The 19,831-nt window shown below is 40.5% G+C and overlaps 1 protein-coding gene across 3 annotated transcripts in view; it reads left to right on the top strand.

Annotated features, from left to right (window-relative positions):
* The window catches only part of ATG7 (autophagy related 7), a 97,000-nt gene that overhangs the window by 36,175 nt on the left and 40,994 nt on the right, over positions 1 to 19,831 (top strand). For 2 of the 3 annotated variants that reach the window (XM_084214752.1, XM_084214753.1), the window contains exon 18: positions 2,034 to 2,156. In XM_084214752.1, coding sequence (XP_084070878.1) covers positions 2,034 to 2,156 — 123 coding nt within the window. Of the gene's footprint in view, positions 1 to 2,033; positions 2,157 to 2,580; positions 2,651 to 19,831 lie in introns of those variants that run through there. The other variant, XM_084214751.1, reaches the window with a different exon arrangement.

Raw genomic sequence — 19,831 nt, 5'->3', positions numbered from 1 at the left:
GGAAGAGAGCAGAACACCTCAGTGGTGGTGTTGTCTCTGTGGGTTTCTGAGGTGCTGTAAGAATTTCAGATAATGCTGAAGTTCACTGTGCAGCCTGGGGATGGTTTCAGTGGGCCAGCAGCTCTGATCTGTCCTGCAGCACCAAAAATTTGGGTTGTGGATCCTCCAAAATCCTTGGGGGTGGAAAAAAAAAGCCAAAAAAAAAAGCCAAAATCCCCTGCCAGCGTGAGGAATTCCGTCCCACACTCCAGGCTTTGAGAAATTGGTGTCAGTGCAAGAGGCTGCTGCACTTGGGTTGGTTCAGTGGGATTTTGGAACCCAGAATTCTCATGGAATGTGTAAATCCACAGTGCAATCCCACCATATTTAGTGGATAATATTGAGAGGACACAGCTCCAAAAAAAAAAAAAAGCGGAAGCTGTTCAGTTCTCTGTGTTGCATTGTGAATGCTCATGTTTGATTTATCTCAGGAATAAAAAAAAAAAAAAAAAACAAAACAAGAAAAATACAAAGAAGTCCTCCTAATAATGTTTTTTTAAATCCTTTTTTTCTTTTTTAATTCATGATTATATTTATCAGTCATTGCACACACACACACACACACACACACACCAAACCCCTGTGGCAAAATAAATCCTTCAAGTGTGAAGGACAATTTCTGTAGGTTCAGGAAGAGAACGTGAAGTGCTGGTTTTGTTTATTTTAGAAGAATAAAGGTGGTCAGGACAGTGCCAAATGTTTGATAATCACCTTTTATACCTGTCTTCCTTTTCATAGTGGTGTTTCAGTTCTTTGTTTGTGTTTTTTGGAACCTGATTATGCATTGCATGAGGAGCTGAGCGAGGATCCCAGTCTGTTTTTATCAGCAAGCTCAGAGTCCTGTCAATATAAATATGGTTTTTACCAAGGCTGAATTCCAGTGTGAGAGCTCATGGGATGTGTTTTGCTGAAGAATGTTTTATCAATGAATGTTTTATCAATGAATGTTTTATCAATGAATGTTTTATCAATTGGGTGTTTGGCAGCAACAGGAATTGTTAAGCCAGGAAGGAGTGAGGTGCTTGTGAGAGTAACTTGTGATTTGATGGATGCTGATGGGAGTGCTCCCATCCTTGTGGAGATCCTGCCTCTCCTGGATCCAGGCTGCCCCTGGTGATCCTGTCCCTGTCACACATTCTGCTCCTTTCTGTTTCTTTGAGGTCCCTGCACACACCCTGCCCTGCCCCTTGGGGTTCTGCAGAAGTTCTGTTAGGAATGCACCCAGCTCAGCTGCTGCATCTGAGAGCAGGGGGTGAAACGATGAGAACTGGGAACAAAAATAAGGAAATAATGCATCCTGGGACTGCTCAGGCATCAGTTCCTTCCATTTTCCAAAAGGTGGAGGATTGGGGTCATGGTTGATATTTATCTTCCCTTCCCTCAATCTGCCTTGGAATCAGCCTGGCAGCTCCTTCCCTAAAGCTGAAATAAACTTCTTCATGCTCAGGGAAGAGAAACTAAAACCTCACAGTTCTTGTAGGAGCTTGTAAAATTGTCCAAATAAAAAAAAATATAAATAAACCAGGAAAATTAAAGCAGAAAAATCAAGATACAAGAGCCTCAGAATCCTGGATCTCTGGGGGATGTTGTGCTTGGACACTACTCAGGGAATTTTCCAGGCTGTCCCAGCATGGTTCTTTCCCTGCCCTGACCCTGGAACAGGCTTTCACTGTGTTTTGTGGCACTCAAACGCTCCTTTCATGGCTGTGCTGCCAAGTTTTCCTTCTTGCCCTAGCATCTGTCATAAAAAATGGATTTAAAGCAGGAAATCTTAAACCCCATTCCTCTTCCCTCTTGCTTCCACCTTTCCTCACTGGAGACACTGAGCTGGGGAAAATGATTGTTCTGTTCTCTGTCATTTTTACCTGTTTGCAGTATCCAGGCATTTTCTGAGTGCTCAGAAAGATTCTGCTTTTATTTTATGAGCCCAAAAGGAGGGTGAATCAGGTGATGGGCATTACATTTGAAATGCTTCTCTGTTTGTGTCCTGGCAGGTCCTTGAGCAGTACGAACGAGAAGGGTTCAATTTCCTCGCCAAAGTTTTTAATTCTTCACATTCCTTCTTGGAAGACTTGACAGGTCTGACTTTATTGCACCAGGAGACACAGGCTGCTGAGGTAAGCAAATAAAATTAATTAATCTTTAATCAAATGATAGAATTAAGCAGTGGCATTTCATTTACAGAGCCATTGACACAAGGATTCAGACATTCTTTTAAATGAATTGTAACTTTCTCTCTCTGAGTCTTTAAGTATTATTCTTAAAGGAAGCAGGTGACTTGGGTTCTGTGGTGTGAGGAATTCAATTGCAATTGTAGGTCAATTAAAATGTAATTATGCTGCTTGATGGATTATAATATGAGGTGGAGGAAAATGCTGTTCACCTGCCCAGTGACAAAAAATGGAATGTGGGCAGAAACTTGGGGATGTTTGATCTCATGGCCAGCAAACTCAACATTGAGCTGTGCTCCATAAAAAACCAGACAGGTGTCTCCTAATATTGGATTTAACAGTGATTTGTGTTCCTTCCTCCCTCTGCCAGTATCCCTACCCATTTAACTTTGGCACAGCTGTATCCCAGGGATGCTTCTGAAGCAGTGACTCTGCAGTCCCTGCAGCCTGTGCAACATCTGGAGCTTTTTTATTTCAGCTGGAAAGGGCTCCAAAGTGCTTCTTAATAAAGTTTGGGGTGGATCATGATGACTTGGCTCTCTGTTTCACGTTTAACCTTTGAAAAATAATTGTAGCAGATGCTGGAAACAGCTGTAAAATGCCTAATTCATTCTGACATCAGCGTGGGCATACCTGGAAAAAATTCTAGGTATTTCTAGGTATATCTGTTTCTCGTATATAAATATAAGTATAAATATAAGTATAAATATAAATATAAATATAAATATAAATATAAATATAAATATAAATATAAATATAAATATAAATATAAAGTGTGTGTGTGTGTATATATGTATATCCCTCTTATATAGATATATATAGGATGAGAGGGATCCAAGAAGGAAAAACAAGCACCCTTTAACACATGCCACTCATTAAGAGCAAGAATAATTAAAGATTATTATTATTAATTATTCTTAATAAATATTAATAAATATTATATTGTTATATTATATTATATTATATTATATTATATTATATTATATTATATTATATTATATTATATTATATTATATTATATTATATTTTACATTTTGCCAGGCCTGACTTTCAGTGACTTTCACGTAGCTAATGTAAAATGTAAAACCAATTAAAATTAGTAATGTATTATTTAGCAGGTATTAATCCATAAATCCCTTTTGCAGCTTCACAATAGGTGTTTGTCAATGAGGTTTTAGATGCTCTCTACAAAAATACAGAGTCTGGTGGGAGTTTGCTGCAACTTATTGAAGTTCAAAGTTCTGCTCAAAGCCCAGAATTTGTGTCCTTTCACAAATCCTGGGGTATTTCAATGGAGTTTCTGCAGTGAAATCACTGCTCAGAGGTGGAAAATCTGACATACAAAGAACTTGCAGAACTCGTGCTTTCAAATCAGGGCAGCTGCCATCCAACCAGGGGGCTTGCTTGATTCCTCCCTCTGGGATTGCTGCATTTTTGGGAAAATCCCTCTCCTTCAGCAGTGAACCAGTTCAGAATCTGGATCTGGGTTTCTGAATGGCACAGGCAGACAGGCAGAATATTTATGGAAGTTCTGGAGCACCTTTGGGTTAAAAACCAGTTATTTGTTACATTTTGCCACTGAGAAACGTTCCATTTTGGCTCTGAAAAACAAAGAGGTTCTTTTGTGCTCCTCCATGAGTCTCTCAGCTCATCATCTAGGGCAATTCTTACATTTTTTAGGTGCACAAGAGAGTGCTTTTAATATCTTTTCTGCAGAATTACTCTCCTGTCTTGAGCTCCTCTTCCCTTGTGTTTCAAGCTCTTTTTCCTCACGCTGCAGCTGGGGGTTGGGAGCTCTGCAAAATGAATTTTTTGGGGTTTCTGGGGCTGCTCTTGGCAGAATGTTCCCCAAAATGGAGTTCCCCAAATTGGGTTTGCTAAGGTTGGTGCTCCTTTGATTTGAGATATTCCCATGACCCTCTAAAGACTGCAGGAAAAGCACTGAGAGGTTTCACCAGGTGTGCATGGCCTGGTTTGGGATGGGAATGTTCCATTTTTCTGCTTTTCACCACTCAGAGAGATTTTGTGGATTATTGATGTGTTTGGAGACAATAAAAATGGCTTCTGGTGACTGCAGAATTCCCTTTCCTCCTGTCTAGTAAAATTACCCAGAACTATAAAGAAAAATAGACTTGCAAAGTTAGATGCCATCCAACCTTCTGTTTACCCAGTAACCTCATAACAGGGTTGTAATTCCAAATATAAATCCCTGATATTTCACTAATAAACCTGCATCCACTCAACCTTGTGCCTGGTTTTAAAAGGTTCTCTGTTCAAATGTGCATTTCATGGAACACTTTGCCAAGAGTGTTTTGTTGTGCTCAGGAAAAGTGTTGTGCTGCTCTTGTGTTTTAAATTTTTCTAATTTTTTTTTAAATTATTTTTAGTTCACCTGAATGCTTTGCTGCTTTCATGATGTGTGTGTGTGTGTAAAAGTGCTTTAAAGAGAATTTTTTTTCCCTAAGTTTTGAGCTTGCCTCAAAGAGAATCTGGATAAGTTGTGCACGTTCTGTAGGGGAGTGACTTTTAAACACAACATTTTTGGATATGTAGCCTGAATTTCCATGAAACCTCCCCCCACATTATCAGCACCAAGTGTGTTTGCCCAGATTTAAGGAGCACAATTTGCAGTAAGATATGAGAGACCTTTCCCTTAGTGAAAATCTTTTTTTTTTACTTGCACTGTTTAATTCCTGTTCCAGAGCTGTGCTGTTGACCATAATATTTTAATACATTTAAAAGTTTTAATGCATTTAAAACTTAATTAACTTCAACATTTAATAGATATTTTTAAAATATGTTTAAAATTTTAATACATTGAAATGGGTTTAAAACTGATACAAATGGCAGGATTTTTAATCAACATAACACCTACTTCTTAAATCATAAATGTTCTCTGTGACATCCTTAACATGATAATTAATAAATAATAACACCAGCAAGCTTTCCTATCCTGCCTTGAACTGACAGCACAGTTCAGGCATCTGCTCCTTCTGCATCTGGCTCTAATTTGGCTTCTCTGGAACATTCTGTTGGTTTTTCTGCCCAGTTGGATCTTTCTGTGCAGTTTGGGCTGTGATGCCCCGGGCTGGGAGGGCCAGGGGAGCTGTGGGAAACTCCCCAGTCAGCATCCAGCCCTGTTTCCCCTGGGTCTGTTCCTCTGGGCTGTGATGGAAGCTCAGAATTTCTGTTTTCCACATCACTCAGGCTCCTTCCTGCAAAGCTCAACTTTTAAACTCGAGCCTGGCTCAGCCTGCAGTCAGGTTTAACTGCTGGGCTTAAAGCAGAGGCAGCCTGAGCATCCTTGGGCTCTTCTTTGGGGCTGGAGGGGTGAATTGGGGGCAGAAAAGTGAATTATTGCCAGGTGACAGCTTGGCTGGGCTGCTCAGGACTGGTCCATGGCAATGCATCCCTAAACCCAACTGGTTTGCTCCCCACGTGCTCCAGATTAACCCTGCAAAGGTGGTGAAGATGTGAGGATGCTTTCCCTCTGAAATTTCTAATTCAATCTCAAGTTTTCTCCTCCTAATTGACACAAAATTCTGATTCAAAGTTTTCTCCTCCTAATCCACCCAAAATTTCTAATTCAAAGTATTCCCCTCCTAATCCACACCAAATTTCTGATTCAAAGCTTTCTCCTCCTAATTCACACCAAATTTCTAATTCAATCTCAAGTTTTCTCCTCCTCATTCTCACCAAATTTCTAATTCAAAGCTTTCTCCTCCTAATCCACCCAAAATTTCTAATTCAAAGTTTTCTCCTCCTAATCCACCCCAAATTTCTAATTCAAAGTTTTCTCCTCCTAATCCACCCAAAATTTCTAATTCAAAGTTTTCTCCTCTAATCCACACCAAATTTTTAATTCAAAGTGTTCTCCTCCTAATCCACACCAAATTTCTAATTCAAAGTTTCCTCCTCCTAATCCACACCAAATTTCTGATTCAAGGTTTTCTCCTTCTCATTCACACAAAATTTCTAATTCAAAGCTTTCTCCTCCTCATTCACACCAAATTTCTGATTCAATCTCAAGTTTTCTCCTCCTAATCCACACAAAATTTCTAATTCAAATTTTCTCCTCCTAATCCACACAAAATTTCTAATTCAAAGCTTTCTCCTCCTCATCCACACCAAATTTCTAATTCAAAGTTTTCTCCTCCTAATCCACCCAAAATTTCTAATTCAAAGTTTTCTCCTCCTAATTCACAGCTTTTCCCCACTCACTGCTCTCTGCAATTCTCATTTCTCTCAGCAATAAGACACAAGTGTAAATACACTTTTCTTCCTTTGCATTTCCATTCCTGAATTACTTGGGTTCTTTACTGCCCTTCCTGCTTTCATCAGGATGAAAGAAGATTCCAGAACACACAGCAGAAATAAAATTCTCACTTGGTTTTGCTGATTAAAAAACAAGAAGGGGTAGAAGCTGCAATCCAAGAGGGTCATAAAAACCAAATCTGTGGCAGAGTTCCTGTACTTGAATGTGAATTTAAATGCCAGGTGTGGTGCCAGCAGTCGTTATATCTGAGTTATTTCACTTCAGTAATGTTGGATTTCCAGTTGGTGTCTCTCACAAAAAGTCTGGTAACTGCAGTTTCTGTGACAGGTTCTTGTAGCCAGTGAGTGAGGCCTGTTTGGCAATTCCAAAATCCCTTTTTTGCATCCCAAACAATCCTAATAAATGAAAAAAAAAAGGATTCATGCTAGTAAAATACTCAGAGAAAATACAGACAAGCCAATTTTCTCATTTCTGCACTTATCTGAGGTTTGTGCCTGAGCATTTTTCAGTCATTTCTTGAGGAGCAAGCTGGTATTAAAAAGGAACTTTGTGCTTGTCCTAATTTGGAAGAAAATTCAGAATTTCCAGTGGGTTTTTCTATTAAAAATATCCTGCTTGTTTCTGATTCTGCATTATATTATGCAGTGGATTTGATGCTGAAACAATAACATAGGAAAAGCCAAAAAGAAAAACCCCAAGCAAAACAGAAAAACCCAGCTACAACAATATTGTAACAGCAAATTCTGTAACTTGGCAGTTTTGCTCTGTGAGCCAAGCATTATTCAGAATTTAATTTTATTTGGTGTTATGAAAACTTCCTAAAGAAATCATTGCTGATGGGTAGCCCAAAATTAATATCTGAGACTTTTCTGTGACTGTGAGCTTTTTTTTGTTTTCCTTCTTATTTTTAATCTGGTGCATTTCTGGAGAAATTAATTTTGACAGATTCAGGCCTGCCCTGGAATTTCTTTCTTAAGAGATTAAGAGATTAAATTGTTTTCTTGCTCTTTTCTTTTTGAGATTGTTTTCTTGCTTTTATTCTTTTTGAGTTTTCTCATGGTGTCAATTAGTGTCATCATGTTTCTCCATTTATCAAGTAATGTTTCCTGGCTCTTTGAACAATGGTAATTTTATTTTTTTTTCCCTGCTGATGCCTTTTGCTGCTTTTGGAAGGGTTTAGAAGTACCTGTGAAGTGGTGCCTCTGTGTGCTACCAAAACATGAGCTCCTCGCCTTTCCCCTGATACCTTCAGTGATAATTTCAATTATTATCATTAATTATATTCAAATGATCTTCCTGGGACTGACATCAGAGAGTGATGTGCACTCCTGTTTCAGGAGCTGTCTGAATAAATGTGTGTTTGTCCCTTCAGGGCAGGGAGGGGCTTGTGCAAACATTTATTTTTTTGGAGGGAAGGACAGTTGGTTGGTATCCAGGTATCATTTTTGTTTGAAGTGTCAAATATATGGGGGGAAAAAAAAGCCACTGAAAGAAATGGGATAATGGCATTTGGGTTAGCAACAGGTTTTGTTGGTTTATATATTTTTTTTTTTCCATAGGTTTATTTTTGATGTCTCTTCATGAGGTCAGGCACAAATTAATTTACAATTAAAGGTTATTTTTTCTAAACCAAATTGCTTTCTTAGTGTCAAAACATTGCTAGCGTTTAAATCTCATGTAAAATGTCACAGTCAGTCTGCTGTAGCTCTAACATGGAAAGTAACAGGAATAATAGGGATATATCTATTACCTATAATAATCTATAATAGGAACAAATCTATTATCTATAATAATCTATGTCTAGAATAATCTATAATAGGAATAAATCTATTACCTATAGCAATCTATAATAGGAATAAATCTATTATCTGTAATAATCAATGTCTATAATAATCTATAATAGGGATAAATCTATTACCTATAATAATCTATAATAGGAATAAATATTATCTATAATAATCAATGTCTATAATAATCTATAATAGGAATAAATCTATTACCTATAATAATCTATGTCTAGAATAATCTATAATAGGTATAAATCTATTATCTAGAATAATCTATGTCTAGAATAATCTATAATAGGAATAAATCTATTATCTATAATAATCTATAGTATGAATAAATCTATTCTCTATAATAATCTATAATAGGAGTAAATCTATTATCTATAATAATCCATGTCTATAACAATCTATAATAGGAATAAATCTATTACCTATAATAATCAATGTCTATATTAATCTATAGTAGGAATAAATCTATTATCTATAATAATCTATAATAGGAATAAATCTATTACCTATAATAATCAATGTCTAGAATAATCTATAATAGGAATAAATCTATTACCTATAGCAATCTATAATAGGAATAAATCTATTACCTATAATAATCTATGTCTAGAATAATCTATAATAGGAATAAATCTATTATCTATAATAATCTATAATAGGAATAAATCTATTATCTATAATAATCTATGTCTAGAATAATCTATAATAGGGATAAATCTATTTTCTATAATAATCAATGTCTAGTATAATCTATAATAGGAATAAATCTATTATCTAGAATAATCAATGTCTATAATAATCTATAATAGGAATAAATCTATTACCTATAATAGTCTATAATAGGAATAAATCTATTAATCTATAATAATCTATAATAGGAATAAATCTATTTTCATGTGAGGGGAAGAGGCTTTGCAGGAAGAACCTGGACAAACCTGCAGCAGCACTAATGTGCACTCTGTTCTTCTGGAAGCTTCTGCAGGCAATAATTGCTGTCTGCTTTTCCTCCCTGTGAGCAGTATTGATCAGTGAGGTGATCAATATCAGCTCTTCTCTGCCAGGGGGGCTCTGGGCTGTTTGGCTTTTCCTCTTTTAGTGAGAATCCAGCTCCATTCCAGTTGCAGAGGGGCCCTGCTCTTCTTCATGCTTCATTTTCACTGCCCTGGTTAGATCAGCACCTAAACAAGGTGATGAAATGTTGATTTGATTTGTTCTCTGGTGGTAAATGATGTTAAATTGTCTTTTCTTGAACATTTGAAAGTGATTTTGGCTAATGATGAGCACAGCACACCAAAATTTTGAAGGGAACTGCTAGACTGAAGCTGTAAAATCTTTATTTTGGGGGAAGCAGTTCTCTTGTAGAAAGAGTTTCAAATTCTGTTGACTCTTCGTCCTATGAAGAAAAAAAATCCCCAGTAAAGGAGAAGTAATGAAATTCAGGGGATTAAATCTCTTCCATTCCAATTTACTTTGCCACAAGGAAGAATGAGCAGGCTGTTCAAGATGCTTTCTGAAGAATAAGAAATTACACAACACAGGCAAACAGGCTGATGAACTTAATTCTAATTAAAACCATAAATTCTACAATGTGCTTCTCAGTCCAAGAGTATATGAGTGCTTGTTCAAATAAAATCAAATTTTAAAGAAGAGGAAATTTTGCTGCTGGCCAAATCAGTGCCAGATTTCAATAAACACCAATTGTTGCAGCCTGGCCCAGAGGTGCTGTGAATGTCTTGGGGCAGGGCTGCCTCAGCACCCCCTCAATTAAGTTAATTAAGTCACTTCATTAGGGATCAATGTGCTCTGCTCATCCTGGAGCCTGTGAAATGCTGTCCACTGGATTGTTTTCATTGTTAACCACGTTTGCCTGCTCCTGAAAATCCAGAATTCCTCTGGAACCATCTCCTGGATTTCTCTGAGGGCATTCCAGAGCCCATGAGGACAATTCTCACAATTCTCACATCCCCCAAGTGCTGATTCTCACCCCAAAACCCCTCTGCACAGCTTCTTTTCAACTTTGGGACCAAATTTCATATAAATATAGGTGGAATATAGGAAATATAAGTAGGAAATGGTAATAAATGAAGCTGACTGGAAAATCCTGCAGCTTTGGCACAGCCTCTCTTCAATGCCAGCAGTTGCCAAGTCGCAGAGGAAATGAAAGCACCACAAATTTTAAGAGCAGAACATCAATTTTAAGACATGCTCCTGGGTGGAAATCTCATATGGAAAACTGTGAGCAACTTCAATTTTCACTGTGGCTCAGGGTTTCTTCCTTTGTGAACCATGAAATAATCTTGTCATGTTTAAAGATTTGCATCCAGGTCGCTGCTGAGTTTTGGTTGACACTAATTTATAAAACAGGATTTGAGACCTTTTAAAATGAACATTAACCTGGCTCTTGCTGGCCTGAGCTCTCTTTCTGGTTGAATATTTTTGTTTGCACTTTAAAGAACATCTCTGCAAAGTGCTGGTGTTTCCCTCACTGTAGTTCAGCTTCTCCTGAAGTTTCCTTTTTCCAGCACTTTTTTTGGAACACATTAAAACCTGGCTCCCAGCTGAAATCTGCCATGCAGGATGGTTGTTTTTATGGAATTGGAGAAACCACCTGAGATCTTCAGAGTGATAAAAATTAATGACCAATTCTGGAGTTAAAACTTTGATTCCAAGATGAGCCACTTAGTGCTTGAGGAGATAAGGACTGGCTCTCTCTTATCTCTTCAGTGATCATTTCTCCTTAGCAGTGACTTCTCTTAGTTGATTTAAGGTCAAGTTAGTTGGAAAGTAAAATCTTGTAAATTGTAAATTAAAGTTGTGCCTGACCTCATGAAGAGACATCAAAAAAGTCTGCATTGTTATACATGCAATAAAAAATGAGCCAAGAGAAAAGTGTCTCACTTTTAAGATTGGAGATCAAAACATTTTAAAAAAAATAAATTTTAGGATGAGTTTCTGTTTTCTTGGTCTCTCAACCTTTAAAAACCCCACTCTGAGTATTAAATAATGTGCTGTAAATTAGTGCTGAGTTATTGCATTTTGTAGTGTTGAGTCTGGGACGCCAAAGCTTTTCCTCCATGTGATATTTCACAAAGCAAAAGCTCCTTGTGAGTTACTGAGTTTGTTATTTTCATGTGCAGGAAAACTTTTTGTTGTCCTCCAGGTGTGGTGACGAATTTTAGTCATTTAATTGTTACACACCAACCTTAAAATAATTCTCTTTTACTGGATAAATAGGAGTGGTTCTGGTAAAATGCTAGAAAATGCTAGACCTGCAAATCTAACAAGAGAACTTTTCAAAAGTTGGGCTGAGTTGCAAGCCCTGGTAGGAAGGAAATTCATGGCTAGAATGTGATTATTTGCTGTCTGTGTGTAGCAGTTCTGCTGAGCAGGAAGGTGGATGTGCAGATGTTGTCTGATTATTGAAGTGTAAAACCCTGCAAAGTGGCCATTTAATGGCACAGGACTCTCTAAAACAGGAGGTGAATTGACTCTATTCCAGGTGAAACACAAAAGTAAATGGAATAAAACTGGCCTAGTTGGGATGACCTTAAAGCTGGGAGATTGTGGAAATAAATTTGGAGAAGAACCTGTAAGTGTGGAAGTACATCAGTGCTTTGTCATCTGAAGACGAGAGTTCTGTTGAATTATTTTTTCTACACAAAATAAACTCCTGTCATTGTAAAACACTGACTCCAGCCCACCAGGCAGTGAATTTAATCCCCTGCAAGCCAAGTGTGAAATCCACTAGGTTTGTCAACAAATACAAAAAAATCCATGGTTAGGAAATAGGTGCAAAGTGTGATTTAGGTGGGGATAACTGCTCAGGGGCTTGTTTATTTTTTGGGAACTAAAGGAAGCCAGTCACAGAAATAGAGAAGGGAGGCACAAGCAAACCTGTAAAGAATTAAGCAGCCACTTCCCAGCCTCTCAAGGGGATAGGGTTTAAGAGATACAGTTTGAAAAGTCTTTATGTTGTTGAAAAGTTTATTTGCCTGATGTCTACTGAGCCAGCGTGCCAACAACAGCAAAGCCAATGCAAGTCAGAAAGAGAAAACTCCTGCTGGAAAGGACTGTGAAGGCATAACAGAGCAGTTGAGAAATATTACAGTGCAGCAGCTGGTTTTGCTAATGCTTCTTGGTTATTTGAAAAAAAAAAATCATCTAAGTCCTAATTCCCTTTGTCTTCTTCTCCCTGTGAGTAGCTGCAGTGTGTGAAGCTGGCTGGCCCGTGACTCACTCTCCCCACTCATGCTATTTCTTTGAATAGCCCTTGTAAAAACATGCATTTTGTGGTGGTTGTCTTAGCTGGCAGGGGAGGAGGCTTTTTTTCCCTCCCTGGGTGAGTGATTTATGTGTGCTAATCTCTGGATCTGCCTTTGCCACACATGGTGCCTATGAAAACCTGGGATTGCTGTGCTCACCTTTCTGCAAGAGTGGCTCAGGCACTGAAACTCTTTGCATCTCTTTCTCCACAGGCTATAAGAAATTCTGATACCTTGGGCTTCTTTTCAGGGCCTGGCAGTCATGGAACTGAGGCTGGGTTTTAATTCTTCATATATCTGAAAAGGATAACGGGCAGAGAAGCTGCAAATGCAAAATCAAATGTTATTTCCAGCCCCTAAAAGAAACTTCTTTGCATTTGGTATTTCTGCTTTCTGGATTTAATCTCTGTTTTAGTATTCAGATCAAGCTGTTGAATGCATTTTACATGCAATTGAATATGGTTTAATTTGGAGATCTATGCCTGCAGATTATGTTTGGATTGCTGAACAAAGTAAAACCTTGCTCATAGCCAAACATGTTGATAAGGTTCAAGGAGCTGAATGTGACTTTTTTTCTTTTTATATGGTGGAAACGAGAGATGGTTGTGGGAGATTGGGGAAAAGGAAGTAATGCTGTTAAATAGCATTTTAGTGAAGTTGAGGCATGAAGGTCACAAAGTTTTCTCTTAAATATCATTTTAGTGAAGTTGAGGCATGAAGGTCACAAAGCTTTCTGTTAAATATCATTTTAGTTAAATATAATTTTAGTTAAGTTGAGGCATGAAGGTCACAAAGTTTTCTCTTAAATATCATTTTAGTGAAGTTGAGGCATGAAGGTCACAAAGTTTTCTGCTAAGTGGGGTTAAATTCCAGCAAGGTTGGTCAGTGGTAACATCCCTTCAGGTAATAATAGCAGCTGGAGGATGCTGCAGGAGTTTTCAGGACAATACTAGGGAAAAAGTCAGTGTATTTGGAAAATTGCTAGGGTTTAAGCTCACTTATGAAATAGAAGAATGCTGTTTTCATTCAGAAATTTCCAAATTGAAGAATAAATGTTTTGATCATTGTGTCCATTGATATTCCCAGTTCTAGCAGGAAGGCTGCAATCCTTTCTTCTGGTGAGATTTTTTTTTTTTTTTCATTCTTCTGTTGGAAAGCCAAGAAAAAAAACTGGTGGCAGAGAAAACTGCCTACAGAACAGACTGGCTGTTTGGGATTGTTATTTTCATGGGGTTATTTTCATTTTCACAGCAAAAACAGCAAGCTGCAATCTTTGACCCCAGCATCAACATCTCCACAGGCCTGATCTTTACTGGAATTTTTTTTTTTAAATTTGGGAGGAAGGGGTGGCTCTGATTAGCATATCTGTTTCAGGAAGAGTATCAAGAGTTCTCTAATTTCATATTTAAATCTGGGGACTGATTAATACTGGAGGCATGCAGGGAGCTATAACATGAGGGCTGCTGTTACTATAGCGAGCTGCTATTGCAGACATCACAAGACTTGTTCTACAAGGAAACATGATTACTCTGGATTAAAGGAGTTGCCAAAGGCTTGAAGGATTTATTGGTGCTGCTGCTTGGAGTTATATATAACTTCATTATTTTGCTGAAAAACATTGAGGATCTAGAATTAATGCAGCACAGAAAATGCTGCTGAAACGAATCAGCCCTGAGCTGACACTGAGCCGCTGATGGATGTTCTGGGAGCATTCCTCAGGCCTCCAGATCACTGGGAAACCTACAGAAAGGAGAAAACTCAGCTTTTGCACGGGGAGATGAAGCTAGAGGGGTGCAGTGAGGTGCAGCAGAGTGGATGTGATGGGGTTCATATTTCTGAAATGACCTGTAGCTCCTGAGCTGCTGGGGAGGGGCTGCATCTGTGGGATCAGACATTCTGGGAGCAGGGCTAAATGACATTCTAGATCTGTGGGATCAGACATTCTGGGAGCAGGGCTAAATGACATTCTAGATCTGTGGGATCAGACATTCTGGGAGCAGGGATAAGTGACATTCTGGATCTGTGGGATCAGACATGTTGGGAGCAGGGCTGAATGACATTCTGGATCTGTGGGATCAGACATTCTGGGAGCAGGGCTGAATGACATTCTGGATCTGTGGGATCAGACATTCTGGGAGCAGGGCTGAATGACATTCTGGATGTGGGGCTGGATCTGTGGGATCAGACATTCTGGGAGCAGGGCTGAATGACATTCTGAATCTGGGGCTGGATCCATGGGGTCAGACATTCTGGGAGCAGGGCTGAATGTCAGCAGTGCCCATGTGGGGCTGGGCAAGGCAAGGGCAATCCCTTAGAAACAAAGGGCTGGAATTGGCCTTTTTTCCCTGCACAACCTGGTGATGGGTGGTGTAATTAGAGGGGAAATGCAGCTGGAAGCAGCTCTGCAGTGTGCTGGGCTGCTGCAAGGGCTCTTCTCTGTGTCAGTGCATCTCACAGCCACTGCATCGTTTTGTTAATCTCAGCTGGATAAAACTGGCAGCATTTTGACTTTGCTTCCCTGCCCCAGCTCAGGGAGTGCTGGGAGATCCAGAAATGCTTTCTAGGCAGCTGCATTCCATTCCTTTCTGTGCAGTCTGCAGCACAGCAGAGATGTTTCCAAAGGATCATTGCTTTAGCAGATGATTAATTGCAAATTATTTATTGCTTTCTCCAAATGAGCTCAGCAGTCATCGTTTGCTCTTGATACCACCATGCAGAATTAGTGCTGTGGGAATTAATGGGAGTTCTGAGTGAGAAATGAGCCATAATCAATGATGAAAGGTTTTTCCAGTTTTGAAATCAGTCTTGCAACATGAATCCCTTACAAGCAATGCTATAAAGAGAAAATATGTAATGGCAGGAATTGTTCTTGAGCTCCCTTTGACTCTCCCCTCTGTGATGTGACTCAGGAATTTTGTTATGTAAAAATCTGAGTCCCTTTTGCCTCTGAGGGACAGCCCTGGGTGAAATGCAGGGGGAGATTGGATTTCAGTAAATTGGATAACTTCTCCCCCACTCTTTTTAACTTTGAATTTGGGACAAAACTACATCAAAAGCAGGAATTGCTTCCTCATCTAACTGTTCCATGGCTGAGTGGGGTTGTTTTTTTTTTTTTCTCACTTCAGATAGTGTCTGATTACTAAATTAAGCTCTCAGCATCAATAAATCACTTCCCAGCAGAGTAAAACCTGTAATTTTTCATACCTGTTGCCTTTTGTACCTTTTGAAACACCTGTGTGGGGCTGTGGAGCAGCTCCCAGGGCAGGTTCAGCAGACAGAGAGCACAAAGGGATCCAGGTGCACCTCGTGCTTTGCTGGGGGGACCAGCTGGGCACATTCCAAGGAATTGGGGGAGTTCTGGGGGCACACTGGGGCTGTGGGGTTGACAGAGAGAGAGCCCAGTGAAAAACCAAATGAGGGCTTTGGCAAAAGTCCCACACCCCATGGGGTGTGACCTGTGTGGGACTCACAGGGCACTGCTATTCCCAGGAAACAGCTGGGGGAGCACAGGGATCATTCCTGGTGCTGCAGGGATCATTTCTGATCCTGCAGAGATCATTCCTGGTGCTGCAGGGATCATTCTTGGTTCTGTACAGATCATTCCTGGTGCTGCAGGGATCATTCCTGACCTGCAGGGATCATTCCTGGTGCTGCAGGGATCATTCCTGACCTGCAGGGATCATTCCTGGTCTTGCAGGGATCATTCCTGGTGCTGCAGGGATCATTCCTGGTCTTGCAGGGATCATTCCTGGTCTTGCAGGGATCATTCCTGGTGCTGCAGGGATTAATCCTGGTCCTGCACACATCACTCCTGGTCCTGCAGAGATCATGTCTGGTCCTACATAGATCATTCCTGGCCCTGCATGGATCATCCCTGATCCTGCATGGATCATTCCTGGTGCTGCAGAGATCATTCCTGACCTGCTGGGATCATTCCTGGTGCTGCAGAGATCATTCCTGACCTGCAGGGATCATTCCTGGTCCTTCACAGATCATTCCTGGTCCTGCACAGATCATTCCTGATCCTGCATGGATCATTCCTGACCTGCAGGGATCATTCCTGATCCTGCATGGATCATTCCTGGTGCTGCAGGGATCATTCCTGGTGCTGCAGAGATCATTCCTGGTGCTGCAGGGATCATTCCTGGTCCTGCAGAGATCATTCCTGGTGCTGCAGGGATCATTCCTGGCCCTTCATGGATCGTTCCTGATCCTGCACACATCAATCCTGGCCCTGCAGGGATCATTCCTGGTCCTGCAGGGATTGATCCAGGACCTGCACAGATCAATCCTGGTGCTGCAGGGATCATTCCTGGTCCTGCACACATCATTCCTGACCCTGCATGGATCATTCCTGACCTGCAGAGATCATTCCTGGTCCTGCAGAGATCATTCCTGGTCTTGCAGGGATCAATCCTGGACCTGCAGAGATCATTCTTGACCCTGCAGGGATCATTCCTGGACCTGCATGGATAACTCCTGGTCCTGCACACATCATTACTGGTCCTGCAGGGATTGATCCTGGACCATCATGGATCATTCCTGATCCTGCAGAGATCATTCCTGATGCTGCATCCTGATCCTGCAGAGATCATTCCTGGCCCTGCACACATCATCCCTGGTCCTGCACAGATCATTCCTGGCCCTTCATGGATCATTCCTGGCCCTGCATGGATCATCCCTGATCCTGCACAGATCATTCCTGGCCCTGCATGGATCATTCCTGGCCCTGCATGGATCATCCCTGATCCTGCACAGATCATTCCTGGCCCTGCATGGATCATTCCTGGCCCTGCATGGATCATCCCTGATCCTGCACAGATCATTCCTGGCCCTGCATGGATCATTCCTGGCCCTGCATGGATCATTCCTGGCCCTGCATGGATCATCCCTGATCCTGCACGGATCATTCCTGACCTGCAGAGATCATTCCTGACCCTGCAGGGATCATCCCTGGTCCTGCACACATCATTCCTGGCCCTGCACACATCATTCCTGACCTGCAGGGATCATTCCTGATCCTGCACACATCAATCCTGATCCTGCATGGATCATCCCTGGCCCTGCAGGGATCACTCCTGGCCCTGCAGGACACAGCTCAGGCGTCTGCCCAGCCCAGCTGTGCTGGGTGTGTTTCTCTCCCAGTGCAGGTCGGTCAGAGGCTGCAGAGGCAGCCCTGTGAAAGGTGCCCTGCTCTGAAGTGTTGCCTTGCACTGGCCAAGGGACACTGGAATATTTAATTTAGGGCTTCTCATTCTGTGCTGTGAGGGGTATGACAGAATCAGAACCTTCAAATGCCAAAATCTGTTTGTTCTGGACGTCAAAGAGTTGGGGGGCAGAGGGGAAGAATGGAAATAATCTCTTGCCTAGGTTATAAATTAGAAAAAATCTGTTAATCCACCAATCCCAGCAGCTGGGATTTCTCCAGCCCTGCGAGCCCTCAGCTCATTTTTCTCTCTGCCTGCCACCCAAAGGTATTTTTAAAGCTGAATGAAGACAGCTCTCATTCTTTATTGTGCTTCCATTGCCATGGCCACAGATGTTGGTGCTGTGCAAGCCACTGGTGTGATTTTTGCTCTGAAGTACTTTCCTGGTTTCCCTTTTGCTGTGACACTTTTGTCATTGTTGCTGGGAGCTGGAACTATTTCATTCATGGGCCACAAATGTTTTCTGTTAGGCACTCAAAACCTCCCACCCTCCTATTGTGCTCTCCCAGTTCACCATGGAGCTCTCCAGCCCTATCCAACAGAGTTTGGTTCAATCCTCCCTCCTTCCCTCCCTGTTATTTTTAACATTTTCTCAGCTTGGCTGTAGTTCCCCAAGATGTATCATGGCTGTGAATTCAGTGATGAAATTCTCCTGTCTCATTCACTCACTCACTCCAATCCCATCTTTGGCTCCTTTGGCATTCCCCACATCCCAACACTTCTCCTCCATCATTTCTGTTTGGTTCACCCCTGCTTGCATCAGCTTTGAGTGTCTCCATTGCATCCTCTGCATGTTGGATTTTAAATAAAAATATCCATTTTCTCATCTTCCAGATTTTCAGACTCATTTCAGGTTATTTCATGGTAAACTCTCAGAATCAACACTTGCAGCTTCCTGTTATTTCTTGCCTTCTTTTGCTCTAATGCTGTTTGTAAACTGAAATAGGAAGAATGCTTCTAAACAATTCCCTTTTCAACAATGGACTTGGTTTTTTAGCAGAATGTTATAAAAACTGCTGCTCATTACTGGCCCTTTCTTGCTCTTTTCCTGAGCCTTGTCATGTTAAAAAAAAAAACAACATAGTTTCTCTTCAGTCTTTCTGCTCTTTCACAATAATCTGGTTGAGCAATGCAGCATTTATTCAATTTATGCTTGCAAACACTTCCATTTTAAACAGCTACTGGACAAATGAATTACATCAGTAATACTGTGGTGGTGTTAACTGATTTATGCTTCGTTTTTATACCTTTTTATTTTGTTTGTTTGCATTTCAATATTTAAATTTGTTCTTTACAAAGGCTGGATTTAAGGTTAGGCTCAGGTGCTGTGTTTTATTCTGTTTGTGACTGCCTTGCCCAGCATTTCTTCTGTGCTCCCCATAAAGTCAGTTTAATATTCTGGCTGATTTTCCATTCTTCTTGTACAAACATGCACCTTCCAATATTTGCATCCCTGTTGAGCAAGAAGAAATTGTCAGTACCTGTTTTTCCTGCCCTGCTGAGGATCAGGTGTAATTTAGCAGGCATTTTGGGGAAATATTCCTTCAGCCCATTGCCCCCTGTGTGCCTGGGGAGTTATTCCTCTTGCCAAGGCCTGTTCCCTCCACATCTGACAATTAAATATCAAAAGTTACTCTTTAAACCCTAACATTTATATATATATTAAAAAAAAAAAAGCTTTTTTAAAATCTTGTTTTTCTTCTGTCTTCTTCATGCCTGAAGCTAATGGAATTTCTTGGAAATTTCAGGCTGTCCACAGGATACTGATGGCCTCAGATTCTTTTTTATTTTATTTTTTTTAAATATTATATTTCCATTGCCAGCATGAGATGAGTGCCCTCATTCAGACAAGGCTGAGCCCATCTGTTTCTACAGGATTTTTCATTTTTTCTGGATTTTCCCTGGAGGTTTTGCTGTTGTTTCACCCCCAGTTCCATGGAAGGAATGGAGCACAAGGGAAAGCTGGGCTGGACCTCTTGCATTTCAGCTTTTGTAGCAAAGCTGCTCTGGGCCCTTGGGTTTTGTGCGTTTTTATTGCAAAAATCAAAACATGTCAGAGCGTGCTGACATCACCAACAGC

This window comes from Fringilla coelebs (genome assembly GCF_963513975.1).
Source record: "Fringilla coelebs genome assembly, chromosome: 13".
Classification (NCBI taxonomy): domain Eukaryota; kingdom Metazoa; phylum Chordata; class Aves; order Passeriformes; family Fringillidae; genus Fringilla; species Fringilla coelebs.
The sequence above is the reverse complement of the archived record's forward strand: the minus strand, read 5'-3'. Positions and strand labels throughout refer to the sequence as shown.